This window comes from Urocitellus parryii, chromosome 4, assembly GCF_045843805.1.
Source record: "Urocitellus parryii isolate mUroPar1 chromosome 4, mUroPar1.hap1, whole genome shotgun sequence".
NCBI lineage: Eukaryota > Metazoa > Chordata > Mammalia > Rodentia > Sciuridae > Urocitellus > Urocitellus parryii.
The window spans coordinates 197,517,300-197,532,358 of record NC_135534.1 but is presented as its reverse complement, the minus strand read 5'-3'; the positions used below and the strand labels follow the sequence as shown (position 1 = coordinate 197,532,358).

General features: G+C 34.4%; 1 protein-coding gene across 1 annotated transcript in view; it reads left to right on the top strand.

The window, feature by feature from the left end:
* Megf9 (multiple EGF like domains 9) overlaps positions 1 to 14,384 on the top strand; it is a 94,167-nt gene extending 79,783 nt beyond the window's left edge. Inside the window, exons 4-6 of the mRNA XM_026408650.2 lie at positions 3,079 to 3,222; positions 7,463 to 7,732; positions 9,835 to 14,384. Of these exons, the coding sequence (XP_026264435.2) occupies positions 3,079 to 3,222; positions 7,463 to 7,732; positions 9,835 to 10,286 (866 nt within the window). The 3' untranslated portion in view covers positions 10,287 to 14,384. The remainder of the gene's footprint in view (positions 1 to 3,078; positions 3,223 to 7,462; positions 7,733 to 9,834) is intronic.
* The last annotated feature ends 675 nt before the right edge of the window (positions 14,385 to 15,059 follow it).

The following is a 15,059-nucleotide window of genomic DNA, read 5'->3' as shown; positions in this document are numbered from 1 at the left end:
GAGGTGTCCATCAAACATGGAAAGGCAGTCTCTGGGAAGAGGCTGAAGCATTAATCCTTATATAAACAAATCCTTTCCAGATACCAACCACTGACCCCAAGCCCTCCATTAGGTCCAATACGATATATCCCAGAAACTGACCACTGACCCTAGACTCCCTCCCATTTTGCCCCATAAAACAGACCCCAAATTCCTAAGCACTAAAACTGACCCCTTCACTGATTCATAGAACAAACTCCAAATTCCTGGGTGCTCAAAGTAAAATGATAATCTCATTAGACCATCTCTCAGAATAACCTATATAAGCCCAGGCCCTTTCTTTGTTCAGGGGCTCATTCTTCACCAGGAAAGTGGGTCCCACCATAGTGTCATTTCGTCCCTGCATCCCCTGCTCCTGTGTTTGTTCCTGAATAAAGCGCTGAGCTAATTTGTGAGGTTTGCATTTGTCCCCATCTTTTTGTGCTAACAGAGCTATTATTTTTTAACCTACAACTTTATGTTCAAATTATAAAAGCAAATTTGCATTATTAGTTTCTATTACATGTGTATTTTAAAGGTTATGATTTTTGTTTTATAAAAATTAATCACCTTCAAGTTTCTACATGAGATGTTTTTGAGTTCTTGCAACATTTACTTATTTATATGTGATATATTTGTGACATATTAATTTTTCTAATGAGAAAAAAATTAAGATAATAAAAACAAAAACAACACATGTATTTGAGACAATTTGAAAATCAGAGACAGAAAAACCACTGAAAGGACATTTGTCCCTCATAACTGTTATAAATGTTCCAGTGTAATGATGTCTGGTCTGTCTTTAATAATTTTCTTTTTCCATATCTTACTCCAGGTGCATGGTGTCTTTCTTTAAAACAAGAAAAATGTGAAGGATATTTAAGAATTGATGATTTTTACTCTTAACATTTGCTTTCATTTTACTTTTAAGATAGCATACTTATTGTTTAGGGCTTTTGGGTTTTTTTGTTTGTTTGTTGGCTTTTATTTTGTTTTTTACTGACTTCTTATTACAGGGTATGGCATTAAAAAACTAAGTTCTTCTGGAAAAAAAATTTAAAGTAAAAGTAAATTAAGTAAATGACTTAAGATAGTGAAATTATATTGCAACAGTTTCAAAGACTTGTGGTCTTATCTAGAATGGTAGAAAGCACCAAAATAATAAGCATGTGGGCTCAGTAGCTTTGTAGGAACAAAGTATTAAAAGTATATACATATAAAATAAGAATAGCAACATGGCCTTTTCTTTCACACAAAAAGAGCTTATTATTGAATTATATTTTACCCTAAATGTCCAAATTTTGTTACAGAACTGTTTAACTCTTTTGAGGTATTTTTATATTTTATTAAAGTTTAAAGTTTAGCACTTTGTCAAGATTTTTTCTCTTAGAATTTCTTTTCATTGAACATATTTAATACAAGGAGATCAGGTAGACAGATTTTGCATAAAATGCAAGTTTTGGCTTTTGTAATCTGTACAACACTTTGACATTTCAGATTATATCATTTTATACAGCCAAATCCACCCTTTCCTAGAATGTATTTTTTAATTTTTTTTTAATTGTCACAACGTATAAGACTAAAGAGGGATCAGGACATAAAAAGGCCTGGAAGGAAACTAATACTTACGGTGCTTATTGCTTTATTAGTTATATGCTGTTTCATTCTATATGTGAAAAATATCATTAACACTAATGGGTCTTTAAAAATTATATGATTTAAAGTGATAATATTTACATCAAGGTTCAACTTAAATCACAGTTAAAACTTAAATCACAGATTTCTTTCCCAGGGGGACTTCTGTAATCACCTAAGAATTGAGATTTGACATGCATACTAATAACATTTTGGGGGCTTTTCAAATATTGTTCCAGTGATTAGGCCATTTTATTTCATAGCTTCATTCTCTTATCTTTTTAAAATAAATATTTCACTAGTAAGAAAAAGAAAACAAATCAGACTATGAACAGTATTAGTATTGAACTGTTTTAGCTCATCTTGTAAAATGCCATCATCTTCCTAGATTTCTTTGTAAAATTTACTAACTTATTTCTGAGGTAGTAGTTCTAAGTGTTCTTTTGAATATATGTGGCCTGCAAGGAGGGAATGTGTGTTATACTGCACTTTCTTGTCCCTATTTTCAGATGCTATGTTGCTTTAGTGTCTGTACAGCAACCTTACTAATAGAGTACCAAAGGAGCAGTATTATAAAACTTCACTCATCTATGGAGCATTTGCCTAACATGTGTGAGTCCCTGGTTTCAATCCCCAGCACTGCCAAACAATTAAATATAAATAAAAACTTATGAAAAATAATATGACAAACACCAATGTTCCCATACCCAAAATTCATAAATATTAACATTTTAGTATTTTGTTTCATATTTACACATATATGTATATATGATTATATATTCAAAATAGGAGATTCCAAATAAAGTTGAGGTCTTCTTTGTTTTGCTCCTTTGTCCCTTTTTTCTCTCTCCCTTGGCAGAAACAAGCACAGCATAAAATTCTGCATTCTCTTTACCTCTTTCTGTATACCTTTTAAATTTTTACCACATATGTTGTATGTATCAATCTGGCTTAGCAGTATTATGTAGCCATTTGCTTAGTTATTGCTTAGTGTGGTTTAAAATTTTTTTTTAAATAAGTATTCTTCTGTATGTGTATTATTCTACAATTTCCTTTTAAAATCAGTATTGTTTTTTAAGATATTTACATGTTCATGCATTTAGGTGTAGTTCACTTATTTAACTATAGTATCCAAACTATGAAAATGCCACAGTTTTATCTGTTAATTGATATTTAGATTGTTTTTATTTTTCTTTGCACATAGCTGGCCTCCTTTTAGTATGCATTCATTTGACCAATGGGAATATTGTGACTCTAATCATGTACCCATTCTTTCCCTCTGGGGGACACTGAACTCATAGACATGGCTAGAACAGAAATAACATGGTTAATTCTTACAGTCTTTTTGTTGCAGGCATGGTTTTTGAAAGTTGTTGTGTTTTCAGTGTAAACCTTTAACTCTTAAAAATAATTTGTTTCTTTTAGGTGCTTGTTTAAACTGCCAGGAAAACAGCAAAGGGGTTCACTGTGAAGAATGCAAAGAAGGATTTTATCAGAGTCCTGATGCCACTAAAGAATGTCTTCGGTGTCCTTGTTCAGCAGTGACATCTACAGGCATTTGCACTATAAGTAAGTCTTCATTTCAGAGAAAAATCCTCCCCCAAATTCTTTATTAATAATTATTAATTGCATCGATGAATCAAGTTCTGGATATATAGGTGGAAGAAAGTTATAAAAGCAGCAAAATTTTCCTTTTTAGGAATTTACAATCTAACTCAAATATATATGTGAAATGATACTTAAAATTTATCTACAAACCGTCACAATTAGTTAATACAGGAACTGAGCAACTTTTGCTCACCTATTTGAAGGTACAATTACTAATTAGTTCTTCCAAGGTGCTTAATAATGTGGGCTGATTATGTTTATACAGTTATTTACAAATACAGTTAATGCCATATATTCCTGGTGTATTAATTATCAATTGCTTTATAACCAATTACCCTAAGATTTAGTGCTTTAAAACAATAAATATTCATTATTTCCCATATTTTCTGTTATGAGGTTGAGAGCAGCTTAGCTAGACAATTCTGGTTAGTTTTTCCTTCCTTTCTTCTTCCCCAGCCTTTCTTTTAAAATTGCAGCTTTATTGAGATATAATTTGCATTCCATACAATTTATTCAACATGTAATGTTAAATGTTTTTTAATGTATATTCACAATGTTGTGCAACCATCATCACAGTCAGTTTTGGAACACTGTCATCACCTCTTCCCATCAAAAATCTCAAAAAATGAAACAAACAATTCTATAACCATTAGCAATCATTCTCATTTCCTCTAGCCTTAGGCAACCACTAACCTATTTTCCTTCTCTGTGGATTTGCCCATTCTGAACGTTTTATATAAATGGAATCTACAATATGCGGCCTTTTGTATTTGGCTTCTTTTACATGGGGTATTTTCAAAGTTCATTCATGTTGCAACATATACTGGCACTTCATTCCTTTTGTTTGACAAATATTATGCCATTCTATGGATATACACATCATGCTTATCCATTCATCAGTTGATGGACATGTGGGTTGTTTCTGTTTTCTGTCCATTACAAATAATACTGTTGTGAACATTTGTTTTTGTGTGTACAAGTGTCTCCATTTCTCTTCGGTATATAACCAGGAGTGGAATTGCTGAATCATATAGTAGCTTAACTTTGTTTAACTCTGTGAGGAATTGTCAGATTATTTTCCAAAGTGAGTACACCATTTTACATTCTCATTTTCCCCAATAATCTATGAGAGTTCTAAGTTCTCCACACCCTCACCAAAACTTAATATTGTCTTTTTATAATTATAGCCATCCTAGTGGATGGGAAATGTTATTGTATTATGGCTTTAATTTGCACTTTTCTTATAACTGTGTGCCTACTGACCATTTGCATATTTTCCTTAGAGAAATATCTATTTATCTTTTGTTCATGTTGAAATTGGATTGTTTATCTTTTTATTATTGAGTTAAAAGAGTTTTAGATACAAGTCCCTTATGAGATACGGTTTATAGGAGCTGAGGACAGCATGGGGGAGCCACCACTTGCCTAGCATTCCAAGGCCCTAGGCTTAAACATAAGCACTGAAAAAAAAATGTTAAAAAAGAAAGATGTATGAGGGCTGGGTTTGCTCGGTGGTATTGCACTTACCTAGCACATGTGAAGCACTGGGTTTGATTCTCAGCACCACATAAAACAAATAAATAAAATAAAGGTATTGTGTCCATCTATAACTAAAAAAATTTTTTTAAAGATGTATGATTTGTAGATATTTTACTTTATCCTATAATTTTTTTTGCTTTCTTGATGATATTCTTTTAGCACAAAAATTCTTAATTTCAAGAAAATCCAATTTATTTAACTTTTTCTGTCATTGTTTGTGTTGGCCTGAGATTTCTCATGCGGTTATAATCAAAATGTTATTCAGGGCTGTAGTCAGTGATCTGAAAGCTTAACTGGGACTGTAGTATCGGCTTTTAAGTTGGCTTACTCATGTAGCTTGCCAGAGGCAAAAGTCTCCTATTATTCACCACGTGGACCTCTTTATAGAGTTACTTAAATGTTTTTACAGCAGGACAGCTGGCTTTCCCTAAGAGTGAATGATCCAAGAGAACAAGATGGAAGCTGCAATGCATTTTGTAATTTAGTCTCTGAAACAGAGATTGGTTTCATATGTCTAGCCTATCAAGTGTGGGAGGGTACTACACAAGAGTGTGAATTGTAGACAAGGAGCATTAGGTGCCATTTTGAAAATTAGCTGCCATACCTGGTAATGGGAACTGGCACATTTACTCCTCATAGAAAGGTCTTATAGATACTTTCACTGATTCCAAAAATAGTAATTGAGCACCTGGTACATGCTTGTCAACATATTAGACAAGGGATACTAAGATCTAAAAAGTGAAATATGGTCCTTGTTATAAAAGATTTGGCAGTCTAGTAGAGATGAAGGCACATAGATATAGCATGAAAAGTAGCAAATGTATTTATAGAATATAATGGGACATAAGAGGAAGGGTATTCCATTGAACATGGGAATGAATATTAGGAAATTTTTTATAAAAGGTTATACATTTAGGTAACATACCTTATTAATTATCATTATTTGTGTAAGTATATAGTAACCATTTAGGATAAATTAGGACTGTTATAGAGTTAGAAATATGAAAATATTATGTATTAGCACCTAAACCTGCATCAATCATATCAGAATTCTACGGTGGTTATTTTTAAAAGCATATTGATGTGTTACAGGTGTCAAGAATTTAAGATTTTAGAACTTTATAGGAATTATAAATAAGAATTTAAGTTATATTGGTCCTTGGCTCATATAGAGTAACTTTCCTTTTGAACACAGAACTTCACTTATGATAGTTGCTTTATAAATGATTGTTGAATAGCTGACTAAATTTACTTTCTTTTGAAAGATGGTGCCTTACAAAAGCAATATGCTTGAAATCCTCTGTGCCTTTTCCAGGTACAGAGGATTTCTGTCCATAAAGACAGAAATCATGTCTATATTTTTAACCATTTTATCTTCATTCATAATGTTTGGTTAATGTTAATAATACATGTGGAGTGAATATAAAGGGACATAGCCATAACTCAGACAGAGAGTAGTCAGATGTACAAACTAGATCTAGTTTAGAGGGGAGAGGATAACTTCCTACTGGGACTATAGAAAAATCTTCATGAAGCAGGTAACATTTGAACTGGGCCTTGAAGAATGAGGATTGGGACATCTAGAAATGTATTTATGTAGAGTTGAGTGGGAAATCAAAGAAAAAAGCTGAATAGGGACCTGACCAGACCAATTTGACCTGCATGTATATATTCCAGAACATATATTGTACTCACACTATGGACTAAGGGTAGGACAGCCAATTCAGATAGTTTCATGCTTTCAGAACTCACTGTTTCTAGTGGAGAAACATACAAACAAATGCAATGCAGTATTATGGGGAAGATCATAGAGAATATAAAGTGTCCCCTTGTTAAAAGAGACCCCTTAGTAAGTAATGGCAATAATCTAGGTGAGAAACGATGAAGGCCTAAACTAAGATCCCTTAGTGGATATGGCGAGAGATATAAGTAGATTGGAAAGATTTTAATGAGGCATGATTGATGTGAATTAATAACTGCTTGTAGGAGTTGGGGAGGAAGACTGAGGAAAGATGATGTAAGTTGGTACCATTCACTGAACATTGGAAGAATATAGGACTTAGGAAGGGAAGATGTCAAGGACAATAATTTATATTAAGTTTTAAATGTTTGTGGATCCAGCCGTACAAGTTAGTATATTGTTTGGAATTTTAGACAGAGAAATGGACTATAAATACACATTTTGGAATTGTCATTCGTGTGAGTGGTTGCGCTCACCTGGGAGAATGAACAGGGTGACAAGTGAAAAAGACCAAAAATAGAGGTATGGGAATATACCAGAATTTAAGTAGGGAAGAGATGGAGGAAATGTTCATTAAAGCAATAATTTCTCCAATTTTTCATGTCTAAAAAGAGAAGGAATAAAAAAAATTGGGCATTTTTCAGAACAGCTACCATCACAATTGTTTGGACTCCCAACTTAAGGATTTTTCTTTCACCTTCTCATTCTACCTGAATAGGTTCTCAGGAGAGTCCCATCTTTTCTATGTTAAGCTGGAAAACTAGTAAATAAATTAGATTGTTAAGTTGATTCCGCATATCTCTTAATGTTGAAAAGAAATAGTAAGGAGGATTTTATAAATATATTTGAGAACTAAAAGTTATATTGTATTTTTAATTATAGCTTGAGATTTTATTAAATTAATTTGATGTTCTCTTTTAGAATCGAATGAATTGGGACCTAAATGTGTCCAGTGTAAAGATGGTTATACAGGCCCGAACTGCAATACATGTGAAAATGGCTATTACAATTCTGACAGCATTTGTACACCATGCCAGTGTCATGGTCATGTGGATCCAGATAAAAGTCCAAAGATTTGCAAGCCCGAGAGTGGTGAATGCATCAACTGCCTCCATAACACCACTGGGTTTTGGTGTGAGAACTGCCTAGAAGGTTATGTTCGAGACCTCGAGAGAAATTGCATCAAGAAAGGTAAAACTTCACCTAAGATTATATTTTTAATATCTAAGCCTAGTACTGAAAATTTCAAAACCGCTACCTTTAGCTTTAAAACTGTCCAATCTCACCAGAGGAATTTTTGAAAATAGAATTTGATAGATATTTGCCTACAGAGGTTTCCTTCCCTTCCTGCTTCTCTCCTGATGTTCCAAAGTCAACTCCAGAAATTTGAGAACCAAGACAAAGTCATTGCAACAGTGAGACCAAGTGTTCTCACGTTTTCCCTCATCTATTTTTATTTTCATGTTAATAATTTTAAAGTCCTATCGTTCCTTTTATCCTTTCCTTCCTTTATTCTCATCACTTTCAGCGATCATCAAAGGTCTTTTCAAGTAGGGTCCTATCATCTGGTTAGAAATTCCAGCTGAGAATAGAGTTTATTTCAACATCTGTCCAAATTTTGGGCTTAAGTTATTCCATGTGTGATGGGAGAAATAGTATTAATATTCCTTTAGGTTTTTTTTAAGTTATTCACATGGCAGAATATTTCTTATAGGGAATTTCAGTAAAGATTTAGAAACAATTAATGATTATAAATTCATGATGAGCTAGGGATATTTGGAGATTATTAGGACACTGAGCGATTAGACCATGTTCTACAATGCAATATACTACTCTAACAGATGCTGAATATTAGGTTGACACGCACTTGGTCTGTGGCAGGTGCAAATTTTCTGCCATTTTCTTGATATACTTTTGTGATCAAGGCTGAAGGACTCAGATAGAACCCTATCACTGGAGACCTTATCACTCAATTCTCTTTTCCATTTGGGAGGCAGACCTTGTTCATACCTTATCCATACCAAGGAATACCTAATTAGTGGATAGGAGTTTTTTGGGTTTTTTTGTGTTTTTATTTTAAGTTATTAAGTAATATAAACTTTGCCCCTTTTCAGATAAATTTATCTGGCTGACTTATGGTAATGAATAATATTAAGACCAACAATAATAATTTTAGTAAGTATCTATGTGCCAAGTACTGTAAGCATTAACAGTGATAGTGCTGTAAAGGGCATTATCTCATTTGATTCTGCCCAAGAATTCTGTAAAGTGACATTATTACTCTCGTTTTAACAGGTGAGAAACCGAGGTTTTAAAAAAGATTGTCCTATCAGGCTGGGGTTGTAGCTCAAGGGTAGAATGCTGGCTGGCCTAGCAGGTATGAGGTCCTGGGTTCAATCCCAGCATCTCAAAAAAATAAAAGAAAGAAAGAAAGAAAAAGAAAAGAAACAAAATTGACTTTTCTATAGCAACATAATTTTGTTTGAGTCCAAAGCCTTGGATCCTTCCACTAAGCTATGCTGCACTAGTACAAAGTCTAGTACCTTAATTATAAAATAGCTATAAGCTACACAAAGGAAGAATTACCACACCTGGAATTAAAGGAAGCTTGTTTTTTCTGTTGGAGGACATCAAATTTGAGCACTTAAATTGTGTTTTTCAGGTGTATTTAAAGGAAATATTTGTTTCAGGAAATTTTACCTTCCTCATGAAATGCCATCAGACATGTTGGGCTTATAAGTCAAATGATTGCCATCTATCTCTGTCACTTTTAACCATGTGATTTAGAACTCAGTAGTGGCATCTTTACTGCCTTTACAGGAATTTATAGGATTCTATCCATAAGTGAAGAAGGATAGAAAACTCCAACATTGGGGCTGGGATTGTGGCTCAGAGATGTAAATCTCTTGTCTAGCACATGTGAGGCCCTGGGTTCGATCCTCAGCACCACATAAAAATAAATAAACAAAATTAAAGTATTGTGTCCAACTACTTCTAAAAAATAAATACTAAAAAAAAGAAAAGAAAACTCCAACATTGGAATTTTCTCAAAGATTTTAATAGAGATATTACACATATTAGAGAATAGCCAGGAATGTAACAAGTTAGCTTCCCAGACTCTGATTCTTATCACTGTATTTCTTTGAAAATTATTTTTAACTTGCATTATCTTAAAGCAAAGTACCATGTCAACATCCCACATCCACTTCCACTCCCATGTGTATTTCTTTTATTGTTTCTTGAAACTAGATAATTTTGTCTTTTACATTTCATTCTCTGTTTTTTATTTTCAGAAGTTATTGTTCCAACACCTGAAGGTTCTACCATTTTGGTTTCCAATGCCTCTTTGACCACATCAGTGCCCACCCCTGTTATAAATAGTACATTTACCCCCACAACCCTGCAGACTATCTTTTCAGTAAGCTCTTCTGAAAATAGCACTTCAGCTTTAGCTGATGTATCATGGACCCAATTTAACATCATCATTTTGACAGTCATCATCATTGTGGTGGTGCTGCTAATGGGATTTGTCGGGGCCGTATATATGTACCGTGAGTACCAAAACCGGAAACTCAATGCCCCCTTTTGGACCATCGAGCTGAAAGAAGATAATATCAGTTTTAGCAGCTACCATGACAGCATTCCCAATGCAGATGTGTCGGGACTGTTGGAAGATGATGGCAATGAAGTGGCTCCCAATGGGCAGCTGACCCTGACGACACCCATGCATAACTACAAAGCCTAAGGAGCTGGATTGTTAAACTACAGTGCTTACTAAAACAGCATCAGCCCTTGAGCCAGACAAAGCCTGGGTAGAGTTTGCTGAGAAAGCAAAGGCAAATAGTGCATCTGATATTTGCAGGTACAAATCTGTAATGCGCTTAGCCTATCTATTGCTTTTAGTATTGCCATGAAGATCTGAAGCATTCAGTCATTAAGGACCTGAAGTAAAGTATATTTTTGTACCAAACCACATGGGAGTATGGAAAGGCTGAACCCCATAGTGCAGCCCAAATCCTCTTTGACCTCCAAATAGACTGTTGGGGAAGTGTTTGCCTCACTAACAGTAACAGGATGATGGTTGGGAAGGGAGGAAAGGACTGCTAGAAGACTTCATCTCTATTCCTGAAACATATTTTTTTTTAAAGGAGGGCCAGGGATTATTTTGATTTTACTCTCCTAAAAGACATCATTGAGGAAAAGATGGTGTCTATGCTGTATCACAATAAACAATCTTGATTGTTTCTAAAATAAGGCAGAAAAGTCCCAAGATCTTTAGAGGGCTTGATTTTTTTTCCTCCCAGGATTCTCGCTCAATGTTGAGATTAAAGCACAGGATGAGCTTCTAATGGTAGAGAACAGAAGGCAGCATTGGGGGAGCAGGAAGCTGATGGTCCTCCTCAGGGGCTCTGTGTAAATGATAAATTGTCTAAAAATAGGAATATCCCTGCCTCTAGAGAAATAAGGTGTACATAGTTAATGTAGCATATCTGGTCAACATTGTATTTGTATCTATTTGTAAAAAAAATTCATGTCATATTTTATCATCTAGAATTTATTTGTACAGCAGTTAATGGCACTGTAAAAAGAAAATATGGGTATTGGTTAAAAAACTGTAAAATAGATGGCAATATTGCTAGAGCTGGGACTCTGGTGAGCATTAGTCATTTTTAGTCCCTCTTTGGACATTGTTGAAATTTATAAGAGGTTGAATGTTTCTAATCTTTCCTTCCTTTCTCAACCTAAAAGTAGAGTTATATGCTCTTTGACCTACTATAGATTCAAGCAATAGATTTTGAAGTCAATAATTGTTAAGCTGGGACACAGGCTACATTTTCCAAAACACTCACCTAATTAGACACTAGCCATTCTATATGCTTTACATAGATTAATATAAAATATTCTCATTGAAATATTTTTTCCTGAATGTAAAAGTTAGTCTTCCAAAGGATAGAAATATTTGATTTTCAAAAGAAAAGCCATCATCTCACTTGGGATCCCTGGTTTTAATGCCTGTGAACTATTTATATCTTCCCCTCAAAACAAAACAAAAAAAACTCTTATAATTGAACATAGCCCATCACTCATTTGCCCTCTCTTTGCAGTGCTGTAGTTCTTCCATAATCTTATTGTCTGGTTAGAGGGTAGCTCTGTAGTTGAATTTTTTTTTTAAACTCCTGGAGGCCAACTACTGTTGCTCTCATTTATTATGATATTGACAGATTGTGGATTAAGCAAGCTAAGAAAGGTGACCAGAAGTCAAATACAGATATTTATCAGGAGGAACAGCAAACAATGAGACAGAAAAAAATGAAGACTTCTTAGACCTAGGAAATCTAAGTTGACCCCTTTGACTAACTTTCTAAGATAAAACCCTAGAATTTGTTACCTTTTATAGGAGACCCCTACAATGTTCTCAGGGTTTGGAAATGATGTTCTAGAGAATAGATAGGCATAGAATCTGCTTCTGGTAACCTGAGGATATTCTGCATATTTGACCATTGATCACAAGAGTAGACATTATATTATATTAAAGTTATTTCATATTTCTATTGATCTTTGTAGCTTACAAAGCACTTTTCCATGTGTGTGCCCTTTGTTCCTACCATAGCCCCTGAGAAAGTAATCATTCTACCCACGTTTAAATGAGGAGACTGAGGCACAGAGGGGCTGAATGTCTTATTCAAGGATCCTCAATGTGTGTCATTATTAGGCTTGGAATGAAGATTTCCAACTCTGAAGCACATGTTCTTTCAACTATACATTGATGCAAAAATTGCCTAGCCACACACATAAGAAGGCTGGGAAGAAGAGTCCCATTGTGGATGTTTCTAATTTTTTGTCATTACCAGGTATAATACAGAGCCATAGATCTAGGAAGGACTCTGAAAAGAACACAGGAAGATTACTATCTGAAGCCAGCATTAGTGATAAGAAAACAAAACTGCCATTTCTGCTTCATTTAGGTGATCTACTCCCTTCAAACAGGGAGGGGAAGCTTGGTTTCCTCAGAAGTTGCTGCATAAGTGTAGAGGTTGTGTCCTGAAATTCTAAGGAATTATGTAAAGTGACGTACCTGCCTTTCTCTGATACCCCACGTCCTGCCAAAAGAAGTCAGGATTGAAGCTGGTGAAAAATAAATGTGTTAAACAGAAGTTAATCCAATAAAGAAAGAAAGAGTGTCTGTTGGAATCTTAAGACCAAAACTAACCAGTTAGGATTCTGGCCACATATAGATTCCTTGAAACAGACCTTAAAAGATATTGCAAAAAATTGAATCACAATGTTTATCTTGTTAGCAACTCTTAGATCATGTTCTTAGTTTTTCACAAAGGAAAAATATTAAGGCCTTAATATGTGTTTTAAATAATTTTATTTAGTGATCCTGCATTTTTGCTTGTGGAAATAATTTTGCTCCAAAATACAAATCAATCATGAGTTGTTTTACCACTAAAGTCAGACTAGGAAGTTGGTAAGAAATGAAGCACTACACACTGTTGCTTCCTCTGAAGGCATTCCGGAGAACTCTGGCATCCAGCAATGGGATCCCAGCAGTCCTTTAGAAGAATAAAAATTCTAGGGATTAGGAATGAGCTGTTTTATTTCAACAAGATAATACCAACGTTGAAATGGCAGAGGCTATTAAGTGATACTTTTATCTTCATTAATTCATTTTAATAAGCTCTTATGCATTTCTGATAGTTAGATACTTTAGGTAGTATTGTTAAGTATGTCTTCGTCCTCCCTTACTTCCCCCTCCCTCCACTCTACCTCCCAGGGCTCTCTTATTAATGGAATTTCTTCAACTATAGGAAAAAAGTGATAATTTTTTAAAAACTCATATTTATCCTGAGGTCCCATGGACCCAGTGTTTTAACTTTTCCCAGTGAGATCTGGATTTTAAGAGATAAGAACAAATCAGCTATATGGAATGGGAAGAGAGAGATTTTTGAACAGGGTTTGTATCAGCCTCAAATTATATGGCTACTCTCCAGCTTTAATAGTCCCAGGATAATTGACCATCAGAGAAGTACTCACTGACTTCCTAGTTGATTTTGGCCAGCTGACTGTCTTCAAGATATTTAGCCCTTCTTGTGCTATTGTGGAAATGAGGAGCTAAAGCAACAGTACTTATTTTTGGAAGATTTAATTAGAACTGGGTTATTACATCATTGGTCCTACACTTTTTGGTAAATATAACACCACCTGTAATTAGTATATACTGGTTCTCCTATTTTGGGTTATGTGGTTAGGAGTTGAATTTCCTCATCTCAAAGAAAGCTCTCTTGCAAAGTGTTCAGAGAAGTTAGAGCTAAGAAAGTCTTCCTGGCCTCATCCACAAAGAACTTTTGGTTTCTTTTGATCTTGAGAGTAAGGAGTTTGGGAGCTAAAATGGGTTTGATGTGTGCTGGGAGTCAGGAAAGGTTAACATATATTTCTCTTCAATCCTGAGCCAGTCACTATGCCAAGGAGAAAAGCAGGAAGAACACACTGATTCATCTGAAGAAGTCAAACAGGATCAAATGGACTATAAAGGTTATGAATCATTAAAACATCAGTGGTTGAATGATGCTTTTTCCAAAGCAACGGGGAATCCTTCTTGTTACTTATGCATATGCAATAACTAAAGCAGCAGGCCTAGAATGTGAGCCCAGGGCCTCAGATTCAAATTAGTCCAAAAGCAAAATGAATTTAAGTCAAGTTTTAATGCTAGGCACAAGCACTCTGTAACAAGTTAAATTTCATCCCAAGTAATTAGGGAATGTTTCTGAAACATTAAACTTGTATTTATGTCACTACAATTCTAACACAAATTTTAAAAACATGTTTCACTCATGTGCTGTACTAGGCTTCATGATGCATTTCTAAATTTGTGTATGATTTGAATATATGAAAGAATTTATACAAGAGTGTTATTTAAAATTATTAATAAATGTATATAATTTGTACCTATTGTAGATTTGTTGTTTTACTCTTTTGTGTGGTCAAAGTTGATATAGGTCTGTGTGGTTAAGAATATTTAAAGAATGTTTTCTACTTGGAGAAAAGTACCACATGAAGAAGATTCCCTTTCTTAAAATAAACAAACACCTGAGAAGAAAATACATATTAATATGTACTCGCATTTGTGCTTTTCTTCCCCTATTAAATCCATTGGTATTTCTATGAAATTTTTATACAGATTTTTTTCACATCTATGAGGAATTTCCTTTTTTTTAGTAGAAGTCTGAATATAAACCGTGTTCTTTGTGGTGATTAGTTAATCATAATGAGACTACACCTTTTTATTATTTTAAAGTACCCTTGAAGATCTTCTATTCTGACAGTTAAACAATGTTTAATGGCATGCCATCTAGAGATCTAAGGGTGCTTTGTGGCAAATGTACATGTGTGTGTGTGTTACTGAAGATTAAGCCCAGGAACCTTTACCACAGAGCCACATCCCCAGATCTTTTTATTTCATTTTGAGACAAGGTTTTGCTAAATTTATGAGGTTAGCCTCAAACTTGCAATCCTC